This window comes from Lissotriton helveticus, chromosome 9 (genome assembly GCF_964261635.1).
Source record: "Lissotriton helveticus chromosome 9, aLisHel1.1, whole genome shotgun sequence".
Taxonomy (NCBI): domain Eukaryota; kingdom Metazoa; phylum Chordata; class Amphibia; order Caudata; family Salamandridae; genus Lissotriton; species Lissotriton helveticus.
In genome coordinates, this window is record NC_136070.1 from 547,175,504 (window position 1) to 547,203,228 (window position 27,725).

At 43.1% G+C, this 27,725-nt stretch overlaps 1 protein-coding gene across 1 annotated transcript in view; it reads left to right on the forward strand.

Annotated features, from left to right (window-relative positions):
- POLA2 (DNA polymerase alpha 2, accessory subunit) overlaps positions 1-27,725 on the forward strand; it is a 273,226-nt gene that overhangs the window by 236,787 nt on the left and 8,714 nt on the right. Inside the window, exon 17 of the mRNA XM_078660428.1 lies at positions 24,043-24,169. Within this exon, the coding sequence (XP_078516554.1) occupies positions 24,043-24,169 (127 nt within the window). The remainder of the gene's footprint in view (positions 1-24,042; positions 24,170-27,725) is intronic.

Consider the following 27,725-nt stretch of genomic DNA (forward strand, 5'->3'; position numbering starts at 1 on the left):
TTGAGGCAGTGTCACTCAGAGTGCAATGGAATATTACACAACTGCACACCGAAACCGTGGTAATGCCACTCATAAATAATATGAAAACTTGTCAGCTATGCATTATCTCATCTAAATGCTATGCTCCGTGTTCTAGTGAGTATTCCTTTTGAGCCGTTACATTTGTGCTTCCTCCATTTGTTTTTCTTTTCCATGATAATGCTATATGCTGATTCTTAATCCTCTCTAACAGAGGGACTGATTTTGATCAGGACCACAACATCCAGTTTCCTATCTCATCTCCTCGTTCTCATCTCTCCAAAGCAGGCAATAGACTCAGTCGCCAAAACCCTGCTGGAGCTCTGAGTTTCGCAGTGCACAACACTTACACGTTGGCTTCTCTATTCCAAAGTGTGGGCAAGTCGTTTGTTACAATATCTTGAGTTCAGTTGTGCTCTGCATCAGGTTTTGTCGTTTGTCAGTCATTCAAAGTATTCAAATACATTCTGTGAGGTGTAAAGCAACTTGTGTGTCCTTTTGATGGGTGTGTTGTTTCTCGCGTTATGCCAAGGAACACTATGCACCATGTGCCTCTATAAACAAACGCAAGACCTTGTTGATTGCACTCAAAGTCGAGGCTGGAGGCATGATTCGAACATGTTGTTCTCTAGGTGTTTCTGGTTTTGTGTTTGTCTTTTTTCTCTGCAAACCCTCCCTTGACTTTTTTTTGCGTAATATGGAAATGTATAAAGCCCAAGTCTATCCACATCGAAACATAGCACTGTGCAATAATTTTTGTAAATGAGAGGCGTTCAAAGTAGTCGGAAGAGCAAGGGAGATTTCCTGCTGGGATCCAAAATCCTGAGCATTTCGCGTGGTTTTTGTAGGATATTCTCTTTGTGGAAATTAGAATTTTCAGTTCTTTCCTGAAGCGCTAATGTGAGTCTGCATGGCATATTTAGGATGGGAGATTTTACAGATCCCTAGAGCTTAGCAAGAGAAGGAAGACGGTAACTGACAAACGTCAGCAAGAGCAGTTGCACCAGGGCCATGGATTTAAGGGAACTACTGTATAGTTTGGCTCGCTTTTACTAGGGAGCAGTAAAACATATGACTCAATTACTTTGTCATTGAGAAACTGCCTTGGCATCTTCTCCTTGAAGCTTGTTTTGTTTGTCGCCTGATTATGTTTCTTCTGGTGTGTTAGTTACCTCAAAAAACAAAAAGGAGAAGTATCCCCATTTTAAAAAAATGGAAGGAAAAAGTTGCACGCTAAGAAAACATTCTTTCTTTTTTAGTAAACCCCTCACGCACCACCCTGGTTGTGACATGCTTCATCATCGGGGTCCACCTGAGTGACCGAGTGCCACTCAGGTGTGCTTCGACGCCTGCAACTGCAGCGGAGCTGGTTTAGGTTGTGTGAGTTGTGAATTGTGAATTAAAAAGTGTTCTACATGTACTCCCTAAAAGCCTTTTATTTTTGAGTCATGTGACACTATTAAAAAGTAAATGAGATACTTATACTGGGGTGGTTTTTGACCAGAAAGTATCAAAATTCAAGTGGAAGAATGGTCAACATGTTTCAACCTATTTCAATATTTGTAGGTTTTTGTCAGGACCAAGTGAGGTGCGTCGGGAGGTCTGCGCACGCTAAGGCGCACCCAACACCTGACTCAACTAAGTGCCAGACCGTCTGCTTACGGTTCAGTGCGCTTACAGCCTTCTGTGTAAGGGAAAATCTGAAACAGAGCAAAGTACAGTGGTTGCATATTGGGACACAGTTACTGTATAAAGCACACTATTCCAGATTGCATTTCTTACATGGTTCTATGGTGGAACACATTAATTGCGTATCTTATTCCATTCCAGGTTGCATTTCTCCTTTGTAAAATGTAATGTGCACCCCAACCAAAAGCACAGGTGTGTGAAGGCACTCATCAGACATGCATGCAGTGGTGATTTCACATCAATACCTGGTCTGCTTATTCTCTCTGTGCCTTCGTTTACTAGTAAATACCTACCCAACAGTCATGCTTCAACTCGTTGGTGTCATACGTTCCTTTTTCTCAAAGGAGCGCTATTTGTTAACTCATAGTAGTTGTGTTTCATGCCTGTGAATCAGGCAAGTTGTGCTAATGCACGAGATATCAAACAGTATGGGTGAGAGAGCCAAGGTTTTTCCACCAATCTTATTGTTAGACGCAGAGATTGGAGTACACTCAACAGAGGACTTACTTAAAAAAGGTTCTGGTTGAACCCCAAGGACACTGTGTGGGGCCTTTACATGAGCGTTCTGCGGGCGACAAAAAAGTATTTGTTTTGATAAGCTTAGTCGGGAGGGTACATGGTAGTTTATGTAGAAACAACAGGAGAGGAAGGGTTCAGGGACACTCCTATACCCCAGTCAAAATATCAATTAAACAACAAAGGAGTGACTCAAACAAAATCGGATGAAACGTAGAAAAAGCACGTGGGTGTGTGAAAGAGAAAGAATCACAGTGATTTTTTATATAAAACCCTCACTCACCCAACTGTTGGGTGACATGCTTCGTCATCGGGTTGTTCACCGGGTATGCCAAGTGCACGCCCGGTGTGCTACTACACCTGCGACTGCAGTGGAGCTGGTGACTAGAATAAAAGCAGTGCAAAAAGTGATAGTGAATTTAAAGTGTCGGAATAAAAAAGTGCGTGTTCCAACCTATACTCAATTTTAATAGAGGTTGAAGCATGCACAGTGTTAAAAGGTTTGGCGGACAGGCTTGACAATGAATTTGAGTCAAACAGTCCTGTTTATTGATTCATATGGTCAACATGTTTCTGCTCGTAGTGGCCTCTTTAGCCGAGCTTTCTTCAGGACCAAACTGTAACACTGGGCGGTATACGCACGCTAAGGCGCACCCTAACCTCAGTGTACTGGAAAAGGAAAAAACTCACGGTTGTTTACCGGATTACCCTGGAATTTCCAGGATGTTGAAATGTGAAAGTACACTCGTCTTCACTTCATAGGTCGGTGGGGCGGGTTTCCTTCACTCCGGAAAAAACTACATTCCGGAGACTCCCCGTATTTCAACCTCTACAAGGCTCTGCCACCGCCTGAATAGTGCACTTGGCATACCCGGTGAACAACCCGATGACGAAGCATGTCACCCAACAGTTGGGTGAGTGAGGGTTTTATATAAAAAATCACTGTGATTCTTTCTCTTTCACACACCCACGTGCTTTTTCTACGTTACATCGTAGTTTAAACAGCACCCTTTCCTTTTAGTAAATATCGTCAGCAGAGCGGAGCCCACCCGCCTGCTGCAGCATTCACTTGTCAGTAAACAGCGGCCCGCCGGAGACCTATCCAGATACTTCACGGAGTCCCGAGGATAGTGAGGGGAGACTGGCCGTGAGTATAAGTGTAGGTCTACCGGTGTGGTGCCAGCCAATCAGAAGCCTCACGTCGTGGTCAACTAATCGTGACGTGTGTTGTGGAGCGGTGTGTTGAGCTCCACGTCCCGATAAATTAAGGGAACCATGTAAAAAATATATGTACACTTGTGATAAAACAAAGGGATGTTGGTGAATTTCCCTAATGTTTTTATACCATGTGAAACAACTTTATTAGCCGCGATTTCTTGTGTAAAAAAAGTTCTGTTTGTAGTGATATTGTGAGCGGACTGACATATAGGTGCAAGCAATCTTATTCTTATTTAAACTATTATAAAAAAGAGGGGTGTAGACGCCTTATTTAAATTAACCGTCATTTTAGCCGGTAAATATTTATGGATAGCCAGCAAACAGTTCAACTATATTTATTTACAGAGTGTGTCGACTGTTTGAGGGAACAGCTATATTGAGTCATATTTCTAGTACACATGCGGCTACACTGGTGGTGATTTTAGAGGCTGAATCACTAGCACGCACAGGCAACTTATTGTGTTGCATAATGCGCGAGGGGAAGCTTTATTTGAATTCACTGACATTTTTAGCACACAAAGGTATTGGGGTAGACAGCAGGCAGGTCACTATATGGTTGATTTTAAAAGTGTTAAGACATCACCTTTCCTACTGTATTGTTTAGAGAGGGGGTTCAAATACAGCTAGAATATTGGATAAGGACCGTGGATGTTATCTATTCCTCACGGTATTCCAAGGAATGTTATCATTGAGGCCGGACACATTGGTGGAAAGTCTATACACCCAGCGCTGTTCTTTCTCGAACAGACATTGCGTGGTGTTCTGCCCAGGTGTTACTACTTCAATGACTGTCCATCTTATATCGTTGGTAGTATGGTTCATAGCAAGGAAGTGTTTAGTCAGTTTCGTTGTTGCTTTTTTGCACCTGATCGTGCTTCTATGTTCACAAATTCGTTGTTTGACTTTTCTCCCTGCCATGCCCACGTATTTTAGACTGCAAGGGCATGTGATTAGGTACACCACATTTTGGCCGTTGCGATTGGTGTGGGCCCTTAGGGTCCAAATCTTATCTTCCTCCAGATTTAATGTTTTTGTTGCCGTGGTCAAGTGACATACACTGCAGTTTCCGCAGGGGTAATAGCCGGTGATTTTCGGTAGACCCCACGGACTGAGTATTGTTGTCGGTTCATCATTTGTAGACTGTCTGGGGCGGGTGTTTACAAGTGAGTCTTTTATACTTCTGGCTCGTTTGAAAGAGAACAGTGTTTTTTCCCAATGGAGATGTCCGGTATTGAGTATGTTCCAGCGTTTATTTATCGATTTTGTCATTTGGTTGGACAGTGTGTTAAATGTTGGGACACATCATAAAGGTGGGACCTTTTTTTCTTTGACCTTTTCCTCTAGGAGCACCTCTCTGGGTTGGTTCTTTGCCCGTTTTTGCATTTTCTTAGGATGTAATCTGGGTAGCTCCTAATGGAGAGCTTCTCCATCAGATCATTCGCTTGAGGACTAAAGTCCTCTAGTTTGCTGCAGTTTCTTCTTAAACGGAGAAATTAGTTACCTCCCCCAAAACTTGACCTGGTTTTCCATGTATAGTGGAGTGCTTGAGTTTACTGCTTTGTAGATGATGCAGCAGACTTTGAAGGTAACGCTGGCTGGAAGATGGAGCCAGTGGAATTATTTGAGGATGTATGAGATTCTGTCACACTACCTGTGTAGTGTAGGTCCTATATTCCCAATAGGCTCTGCGAATTGGAATAACATAAACGATAGTTTAGACGTAGGACTTAGGTCGACCAGGTCTCTATTGAATATGTTAGACTTAATTATGAATGCCAGCTAGCTCAGAGGTCACTAGAAACTTTCTCGAGTAAACAAGAAGGCGTTAACTTTCCTGAATAGACAAGAAGGGATTAGTTTCTGACAACCGCATAAACATAACAACTTTGCTCCCTCCAGAATAAGGAGTATACCTCCAGAGTCGCGGAAACAATAGATAACTATTTTACTCAATCGTGCATGCTTAGTTTCACCAGAAGTGCAGAGAAAATAGAGAGACAGGCGTTTTCAATAAAAGAGGTTATTTATTGAACAGTCTTCTTTCTCGTGCAAGAGAAGTGAGTTACCACAAGTGCAATACTTGTCATAAAGTAAAGTGCGTACAGTAAAAGGAGTATTATGAAATAATACTGTAAAAGCATGGTATGGTTTCTAAGCCATACAGTGTTTAAAATAGATAAAATATATACATAGATAAAATCATAACTAAACGTACTCAACTGGTGCTTCTAAGATACGCCTACCCCGGTGTACCTAACCTAAGCCTAGTACAGGGAAGGAGTAAGTGAGATGTAATTTGAGTTAAGATAGTTTCTGCCAAGAATCTGAATCAAGAATTCTCTAAGGGTCTAATCAACTCCGTACCTTGGTTATAGAATGAAGGAGGTCTTGTATCTCTCTCTCAGGACTCGATCTCCCAGCAACCCGCAAGGGTGACAGGGAAACACTGGAGCTGGATTTCTCGACAGGAGAAAAGACAGCGTCTCTCTGTGTGTCAATGGGAGGGTCGGCTTCCTTTGGCACTCGCTACAGCAGGGCATCGGGCAAGTAGATTGCCGATCTGCTCCAAACCACCGTGTGTTTTGCTAGAGCAGATGCTGGTATATTTATACCTGGAAGGTGCTGAGTTTGACGTAAGGTTGGACAGAAGACGTCACTAAGAACTCGCAGTTCTTTCAGGACTCCAGGAGTTCTTGGACAAATCAATACAGAAGCAGGGGGAATTCCCGGGCTGCTGGAGGCTTGGTTTGTTTAAGAACACGTTGTGCATTCTAAGAGTCTATGGGAGTAGCCTTGCCGTATTTGGACTGCATTGGCTATGACTTAATATGGGTATGATTCTTATGCCTTTATAAGGATATGTTTTGATATAACCACATAAGGGCATAAATCGGGAATATTAAAATAGGGTCCTAGATACGTTTACAACACCCACTCCACGTATAATGTCCATCATTACTAAATACTAAGCAATTTTAAACATATAACTATGCATGTGTTTTCCATTCCACTCCAAAATACATAAAATGCATTTGAAATGGTATATACACGAAAAATGAGTATTTATACTGTACGTTTTCAAGCAGTGGTATAATTCAGATAATGCATATATTGTACATTGGAATGTTGACTGAATGAATCACTAAATCTACATTTATGAAATGGCTCTTAATACAGAAGAGAAGGTCGAGACCATTTCATCACATATTTATACAAGACTGTACATGTGATAGAGGCTAAGTCAAAATATTGTCTCTAGAGTTTTCAAAAATAGAAATCTTGTTCTCTAAGAATAGTTCTACTTTAAGCAGTTATCATGTGCCAAAAAAAGGTAAATATTTTGGGAGCGGGAAAGAATTTCGCTTTCAGGGAAAAAAAATAGTTCCAATAGTTTTTTTGAAGTTCTGTTTATCAAAAGTTGAAGGCCGAATTCAGAGTTCAGGGAACGCTGTGTGCTCGTGTTTTCAAAAGTTATTCTCGTTGTTAGGAGAGAACATTAACTCAGATAGGCTGGCAAAGAATTCGTCTACAACAGTAGGGGAAAGTTGAACCATGTCCGAAAAAGTAGAAATAGTGCATATATGAGAAGCATTGCCGTCATCGGTGTCTAGATCAGCAATGGTCACAGAAGGTTGTACCTGTGTGCCGCTTTCATCTCGTACCTTACCGCCACCTAATCGTAATGGTGAGGTCTCAACGAATGCCGTCATCAGAATAGGTAGCCGCTGAGGACAACACGTTGCATGAGCCGTTACCGAACCAAGCAAAGTATCGACATCCATAGGTACTGCTGATGGGAGTGTGAGACAGACGTCCAACGCGCATTCTTCTCCGCAGAGCAGGCATCATAAAACAGGTAGGATGCAATCTTGCCAGATTGGTCTGAATGAAAGAAACCAGGTAGTATTCAGATCTCTTAGCCGAGCCAAGCCGAGTACTTTAGTAATCCAATCTCTGTATTGCATCGCTAGGATAGTCTCTTCCATGGTAGCCTGAGTTTTGTCTGTGGCTGGACTTGCCATATCGGAGCAGAAGGAACAAAAATAAGATTCCTGCTACGAGTCCCAAGATGAGAGGCAGGCCGCCGAACACAGAGTGCACGAAATTCTGGAAGATGCTCAGGACTGCTTCAAAGGGTGCTAACAGTCCCGAAAAAATTGTCTTAAATACATGTGCGATGCCACTGGTATCAGACCTGTTTAAGATTTGACTTAACATTTCTACGAAATGCACGGGGCAATTTGTTGATAATAATGCATGTATCTCTGCCGATGTCCTTGCGACTTGCAGATCATACGTTTCTCTAGACGAGGTTAAAGGCACAGTTGTTTGTAAAAGAATAGACTTCATTCTGCTTAAAGTATCAATTCGAATAGAAGAGATATTCAGAGAAGGCCATATCGTTGCCTTCTTGTCTGTAAAGACACATCAATCTGACGCTGGAAACCGCGAACTGCGCCCTCTCGGTGTAACTGGCGTAGCCTGCAGGCCAGTGGTTCAACGGCAATCGCAAAAAGGAGAGGGGATAGAGGGCATCCCTGTCGGGTACCCCTCGTGATTGCAATGGAGGGAGAGAGGCGCCCATTAATCAATACTTTCGCTGATAGTTGTGTATACAGCAACTGGACCCAGGAGATAAACAATTTAGGGAACCTCATACATTTCAAGACGGCGAATAAGTATGGCCATTCGACGGAATCGAAGGCCTTGGTGGCATCCCAAAAAAACGCTGCGACTGGGAGATCAGGGTGCACCGTGCGAATCAGGGAGAACAGTGTACGTAGATTATGGGAGGTAGAACGACTAGGGACAAACCCAGACTGATCAGGTAATACGATACGGGTCATCAGAAGAGACAATCTGGTGGCTAGCACCTTTGCCAGTATTTTAACATCACAATTTAAGAGCGAGAGCGGGTGATATGAATCGCAGGCATTGGGGCTTTTGCCAGGCTTCAGGAGTGAAGTAATCACGACTTCACGCATTGAACAGGGAAGGATTCCGTCAGCCAAGGATTCTTGGAAGACCTCGCTGAGGACGGGGGCCATGATGTCTATATATGCTTTATAGAACTCAGCCGGGATCCCGTCCAGGCCGGGTGCTTTACCATTTTTAAGTGACATAATGGCATCTCTGATTTCGTCCAGGTCAAAAGGGGCGGCGAGAAAGGCCCTATCCCCGTCGCTGAGCCAGCATAGAGCCACGCCACCGAGGAAGTCATATGACACATCTGTGGTAGTAGCCGTGGTGTAGAGTGTGTGGTAGTGAGACATGAAAGCGGTCAATATGTCATCTGTGTCTCTGACCGTTTGTCCCTGTTCGTTTACGACTTCTAGTATTGTATTATGTGAGTGCGGGGTACGTGTCAACACTGCGAGGGCCTTGCCAGGTCTGTCGCCTTCACAGTATTTTCTCGGCTGCCAGTATTTCCCCTTAAACTTGGCTTCTCTGGTCGCTTCTTCCTCGTAGCGCGACAATTTATCCCTAAACTCCGCTTGGATGTCAGTTTTATCTCCCGCTACCATCCGAGCTTCCAATTCTTTCAGTTCACTATCTAGTGTGCTGATTGTGTGTTGTATGTCGCGTAGCAATCCAAAGCTTTTCGATATACAGTAACCTCTGATCGTAACCTTGAATGCCTCCCAAATGTGTTCGACCGAGTCCAAAGACCCCTTGTTTCGAGGGAAGAAAGCAGTAATCTCCTCGCCAAGCTCAGTGCGGAACACTATGTCTAACAGGGCCGCAGGTTGTAGTCGCCAGTGTGGTCGGGGGTTGTCCTATCCAGGCACCCGTAGGTGTACCAGGACCGGGCTATGGTCAGAGTATGTCCTTGGCAAATGTGCTACCCTGGTCACCCCCGCACCAATCTCTAGACATGAAGAGATAGTCTAGTCGCGCCCATGTGCCTGTCAGTGATGTAAAGTGTGTGCCTTCTTTCTGGAAAGGGTGTATGTATCGCCAGCTGTCGACCAAGTTGCCCTCCAAGATCACACCCATCAAGGCCTCTCTGGATCTAGGCTTGTAATGTGTCACTCCGTCTGCCCTATCCAGATGAGGCGCCAGCGCTAAGTTAAAGTCGCCCCCCCAGATGATATGTCGGGAGCCCACGTCCATGATCTTGCCCCATAATGTGGTAAAAAAGACTGGCATATCTACATTAGGTGCATAACAGTTCACTAATGTAATGGTATCACGGCCTAGGCGTCCCCACATCATAGCAAAGCGGCCTTCCACATCTGACAATTCACTACACATTTGAAAAGGTACTGTGCATCTAATCAGGATAGCCACCCCCCCGTGCGTAAGTGGAGTAGGTTGAAAAAACTCGGGCGCTTGCCCATTTGCTGGCGAATGTGGTGCGTGTCTGCGGTGATATGTGCGTCTCCTGCAACATAGCAATCTGAACTTGATGACGTTCCAAATATGCAATCACATTTTGAAATTTTTTGGCATTAAGGCCCCTGATATTCCATGACCTACAACTCAGTTGTGCATCAGACTTTGACCGCGCCATAAGCTAAAAAGCATTATAGAATTGCAACATGCCATAGTAGTATCTGTAGTACCATCTCTTCTCAGGTGCACAATTAGACCACATAATCCGAACAACAGTACCCCTCCCCCCTGTAAAGCAAAAACCCAGCTTCAACAAAACTCCTCCCCCCTCCCACTACCGCATCCCAATCATGCCAGCAGCCACCCATTCCCTCCCTGTCCCTCCCCCCTACCCCCCACAACAACCACAACTTGTACCCATGATTGGGGTATGCCCGTAGGGGAAACAACATCAAGAGCGCACAGCCACTTCTCCCCCTGTTAGCCTCCTGCACTGTACCACCCTCGGTGGAGGCCAAGGCGGGATAGTGGTCCCTGGAATACTTTACCACTGGACGAGTTCAAGTGTCCCCAATCTCAGGGTGGCGTCCGAGCCGTCGGACACCATGCTCTCAAGGTCTGGCCAGCCAGGACAGTAGCTAATCCTCCTATTCCGGTGGAAGCACTTTACATCAATTGTCGTCATCCAGTATCGGTGGGTCATCCTCGTGTACAACGTTCTTGCCCTGACCACCCCTCTGTGCTTTCCTGATGGCTTTCAAGTAATCTTCCACCTTTTGCGGGTTTGTGAAGAATCGCTGCTTTCCTTGGTGCGTTATCCGCAGCTTCGCTGGGTAAAGCAATGCATAGTCTATCTGGGCTTCGCGCAGTTTCTCTTTAACATTCAGAAATTTGCGTCTCTCCTCCTGCACTAGAGGAGTAAAATCAGGATAGATTGAGAAGGTGATACCATTGTAGTGCAGGTTCTGTTTAGTGCGGGCTGCTCTCAGAGCAACGTCCAGCCATAGTTCAGCAGGCGAGCGATGATAGGTCGCGGTGGAGCTCCGGGCATAGGGATGGGGGCCAGCGATCTATGCGCCCTTTCGACAATAAATTGAGGTGAGAAAGCATTTTCTCCTACCGACGCTCTGAGGAGGTTCTCCACGTATAGCTCCATCCTGTCCATGGATTCCGGAACGCGGATGTTGTTGCGTCTGCTACGGGCTTCCAAATCCTCATTTTTGGCAGCTATAATCCGCAATAGGTTGTCCATGCGGGCAAGTTGAGTTGTATGTGACGCGGTGATATCATCATTGTCCGAGATACGTTGCTCTGTTGCCGTAATCCGCTCCTTATGTTGGTCTACTTTATGCACAAGAGCGTCCATCCTGGAGGACATCCTGTCCACTTTCTCCACCACCGTGGCAAAGCCCTGTCGCATCTCCTGCAATAGACTGTGCATGTCGAGCTCCGCAGCTGGAGATCCAGTGCCGGCAGCACCTGCTCCGCTAGTCCTCACGTCCTCCGGCATCGTTTTCGACCCTTTCTTCGCAGTGTTGAAGGTTATTTTCGGTTGGCGGTTATCTGGTCGCACCATCGTGCCTCTGCGCCTCTCACCGCCCGCCACCTCGGGGTCCAGCGAAACAGGGGTGCACCCGCTCCGGCCAGATGGGGGGTTACGACACCTCTTGGCTCGCCCTTGAGCGAGGTATACCGAAGGATCTGCAATTCCTGCACTCTTATGCTGGTAATCTGTTACAAACATGCAAGCCACGCAAAGTGCCGTCTAGTCAGGGAGTATGTACTGAAGACACCACGTGCAGCAGAGGTGTCTCACAGGTGTCAATCAAAAAGCAGAATCAAGCCAAGACAGTCATTTACCTGCCTCTAAGCAATATGTGTCGTTCGGGCCACAGACTGGACACACGAGGCCGTGCTCTATAAGTAGCTAGGGGCCCCCCGTGTATGTAGCGGAGCAGCAGCGATGCCTTCTATGGAAGTGGTGACTAGGCGCTGCAAATCTGGCCACAGGTCAGAGCAGTGGCGCCAACACGGGACAATGGAGCAAGTCCACGTAAAAAACAGCGGTAAGCAGCAGTCGCCACTGCAGCTCCCCTCACTCCCCCACCAGCGCTGTGCAAGGCAAGTCGCGTTAAGCCACTTTGGGGGCAGGGGACTCACTACTGTAAGGATGCAGCAGATGGCCTTCCGATGAGGGAATAACGCAGATGCAGTCACTTCAGAGATCCGATGGGATCAGGAATCACCGCTAAGCTCCTCCGACACTCACAGCATTCAGCAGCGGACGTTAGTGGCGGGCTCCAAGCAGCTGTCTTCTATGGCCGACTCTCCACCTCCAGCAGTGCAGCGTTTCTTCATGCGGGCAATAGGGAGCAGCTCGGGAAAGGCACCCCGCTCGGCAGTGACTTCAGCCCACAACTGCGAGAATGAGGAATCCGGTACCCCTCGCGGCTAGTGCCGAGTCTCTCACCGGGCACCCTTTTTCGACCCCTGGGGACAGCGGCGTGCGTGTGTGGTAGCGGCACGAAGACCGGCAAATCCGGCAGCCCTATGCCGCCAAGCACTCGGGCACCAGGTCAGTTCCACAGTAGTCAGGGGAGGGGGGGTTCAAGCGCCACGCCAGCGGTTTCAGAGAGTGCGATCTCCGCAGTCACGGCCACCGGTTAGGGCCCGCCGCCTCGTGGCAATCCCCGGCCTCTCCTAGCAGCAGTAATCCGATCCTCGCGTCCTGCCAGCTCCAGTGATTCCGCCGGGGGACTACAACAGGGTCGTTCTCTCGATCCCAGGTGCAGCTGGCGACCCAGAAATCAGTCCGAGCGCAGATGGCAGTATATTCCACAGAAACAGCTGCATTTGGGGACACTCGATCTCCAGTTGGATAGGATTATTGAAGGATAAGTTCTCCAGGGAACGGGAGCCTCCCTGTTAGGCGGCCATTCCGTGTGCGCGCCCTCATGTAAGTTAATTCCTTGACACAGAAGTGTGGCGCTCAGTGAATTTTTACAGTTGTTACCACTAAGAAACACCTCCTTTTTCCCCCCACTGTTTCATCTATGTGTATAAGGTAGATTCCGGGTTGACTTGATGTAACCTTTACCCAACCTTTCATACAGGCCCGCTGGTATGTGCTTTTGGCAATATTGAAACTGAAAAGTCGTTATCGGAATTGTAATTGTGCCATGTATTATCCATTCAATGATGGGTCTTTCGGAGACTGTCAATGGCAATCTTTCTAGTTTTTCAATGCTCAGCACCGTATAGTCTGCTTCTTTTTGTGCCAAAGAGATTTGTTTATCTGTAAGGTTAAAGATAGAAAATAATGACAATGTGTTGATTAGACGCCATGGCACGTAGCCTGAACGGAGGTTTTGTAACGTCCAGCCTAACTGTACAATAGAACGTCATTTCGACTGGCCATGTTGTAGCATTAGCATATCCTGTTCTATTATATCAATAGCAGATGATACAATGTTGTCCAGTGAATAAATTCTGGAGGACAGAGTCGTTAACCCATTGTCCACTACAGACAGTGATTTTTCCAAATGAATACGATCAATTTCTCGTATTTTTTCCGCAGTTTCAATTTGCGTTACTTTCCAAGCTTCGTTGTAAGCAGCGTATATACCGGCGTACATGAAACGTTTTTGACGCTGTTTGCGAGGTCCCAATAAGAAATCTCGCAAGTCAGCACCTTCTTTAAGTAAAGTCAAGTATTGCTTAATTTCTGGTAGTGTAGATTTCTGTAGCCATTCGAGGCATATTTTTCCTACACTGTATGTTGTAATTATCCCTGGATGTTGTCTCTGGGAATATCTTGGGTCTGGCCTGTTCTGTTTGAACCCCTGTTTGTTCTTCAGGAATCTATCTTGACAGTTATTAGTGTCTGTGGGCCAGATCAACCATTTTTTCCAATCAGGATTAGTCCTATTTTGGTTTAAAATATGGGATACGTCTATCTCCACATCTGTAGTGCTATTACTATCAGGTATGGGCTTTGGTATAGACCGTTTGTTTAAGTCCTTTATCTTGGCTAAGCCAAGACAGGTTGTTTGTTGAATGGGGTCATTCAGGAACATTATTTGTTCTGGGATCGTGCAGGCTCTGAATAATGATTCTAAACCTTGTACCTGCCAGTCTTTTGTACCCCAGACAGTTTTTGTCTCAATGTTGTTTTTCCAAAATTCAAAACCAAATGTTGACATTTTTTCATAACATTTTGTAGAATATATCAATTTAGTATTTGTCAACATGTTTTTCATTCCTGTCTTATTCATAATTTTAAAATAAAACGTTTCTGGATCAGTGATATTAAACCCTGAGAAGTATGGGAATTTTTCCAAAAAGAGGGAGGAAGAAGAAATGATCACTAGATCAACGGACACAGTTTACCATTCAGGTGAATGGAAGGTCCAGTCGTAGCGCGTGCCCGTTTCAATGATTACAACAAGGAGGGGTTGCTGGACTGTTCCTAAGCGTGACTAAGGGAAAAATTATCTGGCGTGACCAAAGGTGTAAGTGTAACACCCTAGGGCATCCATTTTGTTGGATGGATTTGCCTCACACACCCAGAAGGGTGTCATGCTTCATCATCGGCGGTTGCTCCTCGTCGGGGAGGCGGTGCAATCCCCGACGGGCTCACCTCAAAGAGGGGCTCTTTGGCGGAGATCTTTTTCCAACAGCCTTATGGTGAGGTGTGGGTGTGTGGGCAGGGTGGTATGTGATAGTGAATAGGGATATTAAAATGAAGCTAAGGGTACCGGAATGAACTTTATTCTGGGGGTCCCCTGGCTGCAAATAAAAACAGGGTGCTAGCTCACTAGGAGTCAACGAGTAAGGTCAGGTGAACCTAGGTGGGGCTAGTGGTGAAGGCGGTCGACATGTTTCTCGCAGTGGGCAATAGTTACCCGCGATTCATCAGGACCTATAAAAAGGTGATTTACAACATGCTGGTGTCATGTGTGGGTTGTTGTGTGTATTACCTCTGTGGGGGTTGTCCTATGCCTAAACATAGAAAAGAGATAAAACAACAAGGATTAAAAACAATTTGCAAGATGCAAAAATACGTCACGTCATGGAAAAGAACTGTGAATAGTGCATGCTATTGGTGTACTTGTGATTCAAGTAACAGTCAATGCATGCCATAGTGGTTATGTACGCCTAGTGTCTAAAGTGTGGCACACAGAACAATCACTAAGTAGGTGAGGTGGTGAAGTGGTGTAAGAAGGTTTAAAAAGATTTAAAAGGTTAAAATATGCAGCAGCTATCCAGGTTCCGGTGTATACCTGGGTTCATACCATGTGCAGGCATCAGGCAGTAGATAGGGAGACACCCATTAAAACATAAGGTGACTCAGTGGACAGTTAAACAATTAAACACACTCTAATTCAACAAAAAGCCACAGTTCTGACAACCTTGCATTCCCTACTCACCTAACAGTCAAGAACTACCAGCCACCAGAGGGGTCGGCGGGATAAGGCATCAAGGATGTGTCCATGGGTCAACACTGGGGTGAAAGATAAACAAGCCGCCAGGCAAGCGTTAATGGCTGAGCTGTATCTGCAACCTCAAGGGACTCCCAGCCTAAAACCCTATTATACCGCTACCACACTCACCTCCAGTCTCTTGTGCCTTAGCTGCATGACCTACCCTTCTCCGCCGAGCTCGAGTAGATATGGGAGCTTGGCGGACAGGGTTATTTACACCGGAAACTGCGAATCGGAATGAGACACGCGTCTCCGCCTATCGGCGTGTCACGTGGTTTCAGCCGATCGCGGGGCGGCCATCTTTGACTGGTGAATCCGTAACGTTAGAGAGGCTGTGATGTGCATATGCGAGCTATTATCCTCCGGTTATATGCGTAGGATCCCCCGTTAATAAGTATGGGAATTTCTCATAAAATGTTTTCGAGCTGCCTTTTGGCGGTGTTGGACAATGTTCCCATTGATTATAAGCAAAAACATTTCTAGGATTAGCAGATTTATGCAAATAGTGATGCCCATAATGATTAAAACAATACATTTCTTCATAATCTGATGAACCTTCTAAATAATCATGTTCTGTAAATTTTGCTGACATTTCTAAATCTGACATCATATTATTAATATTTTCAAAGTCCCAATCATCAGAGAAAGTACTTGGTGATTCAAAGTCACTTAAAGAAACCTTGAACTGATGTGGATATTTCACGAGTTCAACCGGGCCATAGATGTCGTAATCAGTAGTGTCCCATGCTACACCACCAGGTATAGGAATGGCTGTGATGTTTCCTGGTGATAGTTCTCTTTTTTCAATGTGAGAAGATCTGTGAGGCTTTAGAACCAAGTTGATGTTCTGACTTGCTGTGTCCATTGTACTGTATTTTCCCTCAATAAATCTTCCCCAGCTTAAAACCAAAAAGAGCCAGAGTAGGAGGAAATTACACCTAACACAATCCACAATTCAATCCATGGTGAAATTAGATATGTTTCTCCAAGTTGATGAAAGAGTTCAGTTATTTTTTCTTTGAAAGTTTTATTTGCTGGGTTTTCTTCATGTTCACTTGGATCTTCAGAAAAGTAATTGAAATTGATGAAGTAGCCAGATGCAGTTCTGTCAATTGTTGCGATTGCTTCCGGATCTTCATTAATCTTTGGATTTGTATAGTCAGAGGCTACATCATTGTAGATTTGTGTTTCTTGACTAATTGTTGCAATTTGGGTTTCAAGAGGCACAAGTTCCATTGCTTTGTTGCATAGTCCTTCTTTATTCACTGCAGGTTTATCAAATGTGATTAGTCTCTCAGTTTGAACCTCTTGAATTGTAGCGAGGTTTGGTCTTATGCTACTTCTTGGGAGTCCACTGGGCCTACTACTTATTATTGGCCACATGATTGTGGTTTTACTAGGTCGATTGATACAAACCTGTTCTCCTTTTTACCAGCAAGGGGCGGTAGTACTACTGATCTTGTTCCGCTGATAGCTAAGACAGGTACTGCTTTTCTGTAAGAAGGCCCAAATTCCTTCTTCACCGCGATCTTTTCTCTGACCAGATCCCCAATCTTTGGAATCCAGACAGGTCTTGCTGGGACAGGTGGTTTTTCTTCAGTGGCCGTTGGCTTTAGCTTTGTGTTACTTAGACTTCTTCTTGTTTCATTTAAGTCCTGTAAAACAGCCAAACGATCTTTGATATCAAAGGTTTTTTGTTCCACCACTGAAGTCTGACTATCGAGATCTTCGATTATCATTCTAGTACCAAACAAAAGTTCATAAGAAATGATTCCACCCAGAGAATTTCTTGGCAGATTATTAAGACTACGTTGGACACTTATTAGATGTTTGACCCACCCATCACCCGAACCTAATACCCTCGCTGTTATAGATTGCTTTATGTCACGTTTTTTTCTTTCCACTACCGCATTTCCCTCAGGATGGAATGGACTAGAGTACCGCAATGCAATGCCCAAGCTGGCCATGGCCTCCTTGTAAGCTCGAGAACTAAACGCAGGACCCTGGTCAGAATGTAGCATGCCAATTGCATATGTGCCGATAAAGACTCGCAAATCTTTTATAACAGTTCTGGCGTCAGCCGGGAGCTGGGGCCACATCCAAATGAATCTTGTCTTAATATTTCTGGGATCGCATTTTTCCCTGCGGACATCTGCGTGTAGATAGCCTAATGCTATCTAATAGAGGTGTCTGGGCTGGTATCTGGTCCGGTTCACAACTGCGATCTCTATTGCAGTCCTGCCAATCCTTTGCAAAGTTATAAATTTGCACGCTCATCCCCGGCCACCAGTATTGTGATTGCAATTCTATTAGAGATTTCAAGATCTCTTGGTGCCTCAGACCCATTCCCATGTGTCCTTCATGAATCAAGTAAGCCCTCCGGTTCGTGTTTGGAATTACTCTGTCCCCCACTCCAGGGATTCGAGCAAAAGGAACGGAGTTCGCATCAATTATGTATGTATTGTTGAGTGGATAGTTGAGAGGTAATGCCGCATAGCCGCCTTTTAATGAGGCTTTTGCTGCCAGCATGGTTTCTCCATCTATTTGTTTTTTAGAACGCTTTTTTGTAGCTGCGGAAGTCGGTTGAACAGCTGCCGTTTTGGCTTTGTCAGCCAATGAATTCCCTGCAACGTGAACGCCATCACGTCGAAGACTCTGCGTATGTATCACGGGAGTCTTTCGTAGTTCTTTCTGTAAAAGAACTACTTGTTCCCATAGTTTTTTATGCTTTATTGTGACACCTGTCTCATCTTTGTAACCGTTTTTACTCCAGGTCTGCATGTAATTATTATAAGAATGGATGCAATAATACGAATCGCACACTATTAGTGTTGGGAATTCGCGATCGGCATTTTCAAGCGCCATCTTTAAAGCTCGTAGTTCAGCTCGCTGAGCTGTACAGTTTCTGAGTGATTCAGTTTTAGTGACCATTGGTCTGAATTTACCTATGCGCCAGCGACCTTTAACAATCGCGCATACTGCATTGTAAACTTGTTTATCCACAACGTAGTGTTGTGCAGATACGTCTGTGTAAATTACACAGGTGTACTGTTCGAGAGGCAGAATTTCGATCGACAGAGGACAATCATGTTCGTATTCTAGATGTTCTAGCTTTTTCATTTTGGGATCAAATGCGTGTATCACGTCTGTTGCAGCAAGAGAATTTTCCCATTGTATCCATTTTGGATCTAAAGCTTTAGCATTCGGAATGCCCGGTCTCGTTACTGCCTCAAGGGCTGATACTGCTGTTAAAACAGATATGCTCTTGCCTTGGGCTTGGGTTCTTCCTTTTGCTACAAAAGTTTGGACCGCAGTCAGAATTTTTTAAGTATGACTGAATTTCATTTCAGCTTGTGTGTACAAGTGTGATTTATAAGCTATTGGTACTGTTTCTCCCTCATTAGAGGTCAGGTACGTAAATCCGCATCTTCCTGGGATGACTCGGATTACAAGGTTTTGTTCGTTTGCACGTGTTTGCAGTTTTGTTTTAGTTAACATGTCTGTTTGTATTGATCGTAAAATTGTTGTGTGTTTCTGTGTCCAATTAATTGGTTTGAAATCCGGTTTTATTAATTCGTAGAGAGGTTTAACCCTCTCTGCGTAGTTTAGAATGTAAGTTCTTCCGGAATTCCGGAAACCTAGAAATGATTGTAAGTTTTTCAGCGTTTTTGGAGCTTGCAGTACTGCACACTTCTCTAAGAAGTTATCTGCTAGGCTTTTGCCTTTACTTGATAACTCATGTCCTAAAAATAGGACAGTGAGGTGGGCAATTCATGACTTTTTAAAATTGAATTTGTACCCTTCAGGTGCGAACCCAAGTATAATGGTGTTCACTCTTTTCAAGCGTGTCTCCAGGTCATCGTCTGTAAGATAGATATCATCGACATAAGATAATGCCTCATCATCATACATTTGTAGTATTTCTGTTACCCTGGCTGAAAATAATCCTGGGCTGTTCTTGAATCCCTGGGGGAGACGACAGAATTGCCCCTGAGCCCCCATACTGGAGAAAGCGGTCAAGTACCTGCTTTCTGGTGCAATGTTTTGACAGAAGAAACCATTTGAAATATCTAATGTCGTTTTATATTTTTTGCGCACGATGTTATTCATTAGTGCTGCACTGTGTGAGTTTTTTTCTGCAAATGTTTTGCAACAAGAGTTTAGGTGTCTGTAGTCCAAAACTAGACGATATGAATCGTCTGGTTTGGAGACAGGAAACAAAGGGTTGTTCATTTGTGAGGTGCATGTTTCAAACACCCCCTGGTATTCAAGTTGATCTAAGATCTCCCTGACTTGTTTTTTAGCTTCTTGCTTAACAGGATACTGCCTCTGTGCAGTAGGTTGATTTTTTAACTGAATTTTATGGTGAGGAGAATCCTCATCCCATCCTACATGATTTTTATATAATGCAAGGGCTTGGGCCACTGCCCATTTTCTAGCATATGTGTATTTTTTATGAATTGGAATGTGGTTTGAGAAGGCAGGCATAATCATTTCTTTGCCATGTGGGCACTCCCTGACAAACTCTGGTGGCCAGTCTCTCTCTGCTAGCAGGATATCATAGCCTTTACATAGATTCTCCCAAAAGAGACCTCTTATTTTCCTAGTTTTGTCCCCTTCTATACATAATGTTATTTCATATAATTTATGGGGTACACTAACTCTGGTGTCTGCAGTTTCCACCTGAATGTATTCATTCCTGTCCACTGTCTCCAGAAGATTCATCAGGATCTTGCGAGCTATGGTCACTTCTGCTGCGCTGTCTAGCATTGTCTGTGCCCATTCTCCGTTCTTGAGTTGTCCTCAGAATCCTCGGCATGTTTTATTTTAATACTAGCTACCTTCTTTTTGGGAAATTGTAATTTTTTACTTTGATGAGCAGGTTCCTTGTCTTTGGACTTGACGCGCTCTTCTTTATTTTCTGACCGTCGTCTTCTTTCCGATTTCTGTGAGGAAGTCTGAAAAGATCTAGAGTGACGTGTATCATTATCTTGATATCTTTCAGGTTTTCTTAAATTATCCCTATTTCTAAGGTTGTATCTTTTTTCAGAGGGCTCCTGTTGTGGAGACCTGCCCCCCCGTTCTGGAGATCTATTTCTGCATTGGGGAGACCTTCCTCTGGACTGGAACTGTTTTTCTCTGGGAGTGGTTTGTTTATTACCCTCCCACTTCTTTTTTTAGAGTAATGAGATTATTCTTAATAAAGCTCTTTTCAGGATTTTCAGTTAGTTGTGGTTTTAGTGGTTTCCCACCCAAACTATCTCTACCTAATTCTTCATAGGATTTTTCAATTATTCTGTCAAGTTCAAAAAGTTGTTCTGCTATATCTGTTTCTTTCAATTTTTGGCGGATCACCACAGATGCTGCTTCTCCTTTTATGTTGGCTAGTAGTATAGCCGAGACTTGCTTAAAGTCTTTCAGTAATTTCATACCTAGATTTAAAGCAGGCTCTGGACTGTATTCATTTTGAATCTGTCTTAGTACGTCTGGTATAACCGCCATAGACGGAACACCATGTGTTTTTGTGTATATTGAAGCAAAGACTGTTCCCTAAGTGTCAAAGTCCTCCACATGTGGTGCGATCCCCATTGGTAGACAGATTGTCAGAATTCTGTGTTTTTCATTAGGTGTAGTATCAGGAAATACTGCCTCTATCTGAGTAATTTTTTGAGCTAACCAGAACGGAATTTGTTCCGGTTTTGCGGGTAATTTGCCAATGACTGATTGTATAGTCTGTGGTGTAATTTTATTTGTGTTTCCCTGGTGAGGGGTGTGCTGTGGAATTTTTATTGCTGGTTGGACTGTTTAAGTCCGCATGACATATTGGACTAATTGTCTATGTATTTTAATTAATTGTTTTAGCTGAACTAAAAGTTCTCTGTCTGACATTCTTTCAATGTCAGGGTGTGGTGTATAGCTGGCTAGAACCGGCCATGTGGCTCCTGGTCTACCTAGTGGACCGAGCCTGGTAATGTGATTTTGATGTTTTAGGGCGCCATTAAACCAGAGCTGATGCTCTTGGTAAGTTAGTGGAATTTCAACGTTATCGAAAGGGACGTATTCCTCTGGAGATTCCGCTATTTTGTAGTAGTGGAAATCGCGTGTCACAGCATTTGCTGCCGGAAAATGTATCCATGAATAGAATCTCTGTCTGCCGATATTCATGGGCCTCTAACACAAATATGACCGTACCACCTCTTGATGATACTCCATTATTTAGAAGTTTGTAAGTTACACTCTTCCTTACATTGACTGGGATGTTTATAGCATCCGGGTCATCTTGCCGGAGACTTGTGTCCTCCGCTAAAAGTTGAGCTGCCAAAGCATCTCTTTCGTCTTCACTTCCCGTCATTTTACTGACTGAAAGGTTTGCAGAGCAAGTTTCAAGGAGACAAAGATTAGGTGCACAATATTTTGGAACACTGTATCCTTCAACGTTGACTAAACCAAAAACTAATATATAGGATTCTCGTCCTACTAAGTTTTGGCGGATATTAACCTTTTACCCACTCCAGAAGTCTATTGGAGTTTTTATGGGAAAAAAGGGTCTGTGTGAAAAGCACGACTGAGTTACTCTATTATCTAGCCTTAAATTATCGCCTTACCAAACGTTGGGCGCCATGTAGTGTAGTTCCTATATTCCCAGTAGGCTCTGCGCATTGGAATAACATAAACGATAGTTTAGACGTAGGACTTAGGTCGACTAGGTCTCTATTGAATATGTTAGACTTAATTATGAATGCCAGCTAGCTCAGAGGTCACTAGAAACTTTCTCGAGTAAACAAGAAGGCATTAACTTTCCTGAATAGACAAGAAGGGATTAGTTTCTGACCGCATAAACATGACAATTTTGCTCCCTCCAGAATAAGGAGTATACCTCCAGATTCGCAGAAACAATAGATAACTATTTAACTCAGTCAATTGTGCATGCTTAGTTTCACCAGAAGTGCAGAGAAAATAGAGAGACGGGCGTTTTCAATAAAAGAGGTTATTTATTGAACAGTCTTCTTTCTCATGCAAGAGAAGTGAGTTGCCACAATTGCAATACTTGTCATAAAGTAAAGTGCCTACAGTAAAAGGAGTATTATGAAATAATACTGTAAAAGCATGGTATGGTTTCTAAGCCATACGGTGTTTAAAATAGATAAAATATATACATAGATAAAATCATAACTAAACGTACTCAACTGGTGCTTCTAAGATACGCCTACCCTGGTGTACCTAACCTAAGCCTAGTACAGGGAAGGAGTAAGTGAGATGTAGTTTGAGTTAAGATAGTTTCTGCCAAGAATCTGAATCAATAATTCTCTAAGGGTCTAATCAACTCCGTACCTTGGTTATAGAATGAAGGCGGTCTTGTATGTCTCTCTCAGGACTCGATCTCCCAGGCAAGGGTGACAGGGAAACACTGGAGCTGGATTTCTCGGTAGGAGAAAAGACAGCGTCTCTCACAGTGCGTCAATGGGAGGGTCGGCTTCCTTCGGCACTCGCCACAGCAGGGCGTCGGGCAAGTAGATCGCCGATCTGCTCCAAACCACTGTGTGTTTTGCTAGGGCAGATGCTGGTATATTTATACCTGGAAGGTGCCGAGTTTGACGTAAGGTTGGACATAAGACGTTACTAAGAACTCGCAGTTCTTTCAGGACTCCAGGAGTTCTAGGACAAATCAATACAGAAGCAGGGGGAATTCCCGGGCTGCTGGAGGCTTGGTTTGTTTAAGAACACGTTGTGCTTTCTAGGAGTCTATGGGAGTAGCCTTGCCGTATTTGGACTGCATTGGCTGTGACTTAATATGGGTATGATTCTCATGCCTTTATAAGGATATGTTTTGATATAACCACATAAGGGCATAAATCAGGAATATTAAAATAGGGTCCTAGATACGTTTACAACACCTGAAACCCATGATCAATCAGGCAGCAGCCTGAAAGATGCTCTTTAGGGAGGCCTGTGATGATTCTGAGGCATTGGTGAGCAGTGCTTTGACCCAGTCGAGGTATGCAAAAACATTCTCCTGAAAACTGATTTAAGGATTAAAGTTTTCATTTATCAGAGCTTGTTGGCTTGGTGAAAGGTGACTTGAGTCTTTTTTTTAGATGTGAGTTCTGAAACTGACGATGTTGTTCCAGAATCCTATATATTGGTTAAATTTTCTTTTTAGGTTAGGTTCCTTGGGGGAAGAGGTAGCCGTTAGAAACACATATTAGTTACCTATGGTGATGGTTTATCTGATGACTAGTTTGTCTTCCTACAGTTTACTCATCAACTTTTTGCCACCAAGTTTTTTATTAATTTTCTTTGTTCGTGTGCTAATGTTACTTTGGATTGCTGGCTGCATCTATTTCTTGCCTCTCTTGTGAGGAATTTAGGCAGAATTGAAGTAGCCATCAGCGTTGTGTATATTCGCTGGGCGTGACGCACACACGACGAGACCGTTCTGATTACTATTTTTGAGTCACTTTGGCATTGCATAGCACCCAGTCAGACAAACTGCTAAGTGGTCTAGTCTGAGGCCTGGAGATATTTAAAATGATCTGAGTGATATAAAAGTGTCTGTCAAAACAATACCAAGTTAATTTTATACCAAGTTAAAAAATGACCTGCTTTTGAATTGTGAGTGGTTGAAGTGCATGGAAATATTGCTGTTATACAAGTGAATGTGTATCCACAGAGAAGGAATTAGTTAGTGTTGCCTTGAGGCTGACTGCTTCAAATATTACTCAATTAAATTTCCTAGGCTTGAGCACAGTTTGTTAATTGACACTACTCTTTGTTCTTTCAGCTACTATCCATTGTATCCACCTTCCGAGGAGATCAACATAGACTATGACAGTTTCTACAACCACGCACAGATGCATGTCACACCCGATGTCTTCATTGTGCCTTCTGAGTTGCGTTATTTCATAAAGGTAAGAAAAGCCTTCTGCGATGTGACGTTAGAGCAGCGTGAACTCGCTCCCAGCTATGTTATGTATAGAACATAATGTGTGGTGAGAAGACATTACGTCAGAATTAACCTTTCCCAGAGTTTTGCTTTTTTTTTTTTCTTAAAGGGATATTATTTTGAAATATTAGAAAGACAGGTGACTTCAGTTTTTAATAAATACCACTTCCTAGAGATTCATTATCCAGATCTACGAGACCAATGTATAAAATCATTTCTTGCTCACAAAGCTTATTATATTGCAAAATCACAGCCACGGCGACCCCAAAATCGTCCCAAATTTTAAATTGGAGCTACGTATTTTCAGGCTATTTGTGGTAAAAAAAAATCCCTGAATACTTGATGATAACTCAGTTCTAGGTAAGGATTAAAGAGGTGAAGCTAAAATAGAACATTGTAGTATTCCCCTTCAACTTGTTTACATGAATTCCCAATTTTGATCTGCTGAGACAGATTATTCAGATATGATACAGGCCATTGAAGAGCTACACCGGTAATCCCTGTTTTCTCTTTCAGTTTATTGGTAAGGGATCATGATTAACTGTTACTTTTGCGAGGAAGCGTACACCAGAGACAAGAAAGGCGTTAGCCACTATCTCCAGCATCAGCTAATGGTTTCATCAGTAGTGGAGGGGACTGACCAATTTTAAAGCAGTCGGAGAACACCTTTTGAGGATGTGATAAGTCAGATCTTCAGTGATATGTGCAGAAATTTATTTTTAGCAATCCTCTTCTGAAATTACATTTAATACAATCAGCAAACCGTAAAATTATATGGTTTAGGTTTCAAAGAATAAGGTGAGTTGAGATAACGAGTTCAATGGAATGGACATTGAGATATGTTTTCCTTTCAGTGTAGGTATACTGATGTTTTTAGCTTTAATCTGAAAACAAGATTAACACATTTTGGATTTGGATCACTGGATCACTGTTTGCCCCACTCAGGACTCCTTCCTCTACTGTACCATTCAATCAGGTGTTCTTGGTCAAGTCAAAGTCAAGTCAAAATTTTTTATTTGTTTCGGTACTCAACTGAGGACCACAAATATTATATAAAATAATTTACAGATAAATTCCTTACAAATTAGTACAGTGTTTAAAATGATTTTAAGAATTTATAAAAATTATAACATACAAGTTCGTTAGGTGGATATTTACACACCAATAGTAGTTCTTTTACTGTTGAAATTCTAGTTTTGCGGTATATAGGGTCTAAGTATCTTGATCGAGCTTTTACTACATTAGGGCTAGGGCATGCAAATAGAAGATGTTCAATGTTCTGGTCACCTCCTTGACATAGGGTACATAGTGAGGATCCACCAGGTGACCATCTTGATGTAAACGTTAACACTGGAAGAATTCCTAGTCGCAACATTATAATTGCCCTCCTTGCACCGTGTGTAAGGGAAAACCTTATGTATGGCTGTCCCTGCTTATACTCCAATGTTTCAGCAAAGAGTTTGTAGGTAGATAATTTGTTGCAATGAGCAAGGTCAAGTTCGAAACTCAGTTTAGGAGTAAAGCATTTTAAAAAGTGTTTCAGTTGGAGGGTTGACCAGGTAAGCAAAAGATCCGGACTAAGTTTGGCGATTTGAAAAACCGTAGTCCTATTCTGATAGAATGTTTGCTTTGAGGCATCTAATTCAAAAGTCTCAATTTTTTGCAAGAAGCGCAATGATTCTTTTTTTGCATGAAGAAGATTATAAGCCCATCTAATGACATTAGCAACGGCTACCGCATACGAACTTGTAAGTGAGAGTTCTAATCTTAGAGCTTGGACTGGTGTGGATTGTGAGACCTTCAAAATTTTTCTCAGGATTTTCCCTTCTTTTTCGTCCATATATGCCCATTGTTTTATGGGGATGTGCTCCGTAGCGTAAGATAAAAATATACAGAGTAAAAATCCCCCCTGTTTTAACAGTGAGAGGAAGTGCCTGTTCCCTGTAGCAGAGTAGAGTCTTGAGAGGGCACCAGCATGTAGTTCTGATTTCCTTTTCAAATTATTTATTTGCTTTGTATTTTTTAGATTCTTTGAAAGTATCCTTCCAAGATAGGTGTATTCATCAACTTCTTCAACCTTTTCTCCGCCGAGCGTCCAACAGTACTTAGCACTTTGTTTTTTACCAGAAAAAGAAACTACCTTTGTTTTTGTTAAATTAGGTTTTAGAAAATTGTCCGTTGAGTATTTATGTAAGATGTCTAGGAGCTTTTGTAGACCAAATGGTGTAAGGTCCAACATCACAATGTCGTCGGCGTAAAGTAGGGCGTGTATACTTTGTGCAGCAATCTTTGGCGGCAGACTTGAGCCTTGTTGTAATTGGTGTGGTAAGTCACTGAGATATAGAGAGAATAATAACGGAGCTAAAAGGCACCCTTGTTTGAGTCCATTTGCAGTTTTAATTGTTGTAGTCAAACCTTTTTCACACCCCATTTGTACTTTGCACCATGTGTTAGTATGGAGATTAATTATAATCTGCAACAGTTGTTCTGGTATTCCCAATCTCCTTAGTTTGTTCCATAAGGTTGGTCTATCAACACCAATCTCCTTAGTTTGTTCCATAGGGTTGGTCTATCAACACGATCAAAGGCAGTAGAGTAGTCAATGAATGCTGCATATACAATCTGGGATTTCCGCACTATATATTTGTCGAAGATGGTCTGGAGAGTTGATATATTGTCAATGACAGAATAGTTAGGTCTAAAACCTGCTTGGAACATGGGAATTAAACCTGACGAGAAGGCCCAGTCTTTTAATCGATCTAATACCTCTGCAGCAAAGATTTTCCCTGTAGCATCCATCAATGCTATTTGGCGATAGTTGCCGGCGATGTTTTTATTCCCCTTTTTATAAATGGGAATAATGATACTCCCTTGCCATGACTTTGGTATTTTCTTTGTTGTGAAGATGTAATTAAAGAGGGGTGATAGCATCTGACTCCACTCCTTGGGGTCTGCTTGTAGGACCTTGATGGGTATTTGGTCAGGGCCGGAAGCACCAGTACTTTTCGCTTTTCGTATATGCATTGCTATAGAGAATGCTGAGGTATGTTTAATCTGGGTATTATTCTTTCCCATGGTGATGTCAGTGTCCTTTTCGTCATGATTGGTTGGATTTGCCTTATAAAGATCATTTAAGTAGATTTCCCAGTCATAGGGAGGGACCGGTATAGTTTGAAGTTTCTTTTTCGATCCAGTTATTTTAGCAATTAGAGACCAATATTCTCTCTGGGTGTATTTTTTGGCGGCTATTTGAATATCAACCCAATTTTGATCTTGCAGCGTTCTTTTATGACTATACTTCTCTCTTCTTAGTTGGTTTTTTAGTTTGTTTATTTCTGCCTCAGTTGATGGTGAATAGCTCAAATATTGTGCACGTATAAGTTTATTAAGTATTTTTGCAGTTGGTGTGTTCCGATTCTTATTTTTCTTATTCTTATTGTAGTTTATTGATGAGTCCCGTTGTAACTTATCTAAAAGAGCACTTTTAAGCTTGTTGACTATGTATTCAAAGTTTATTATAG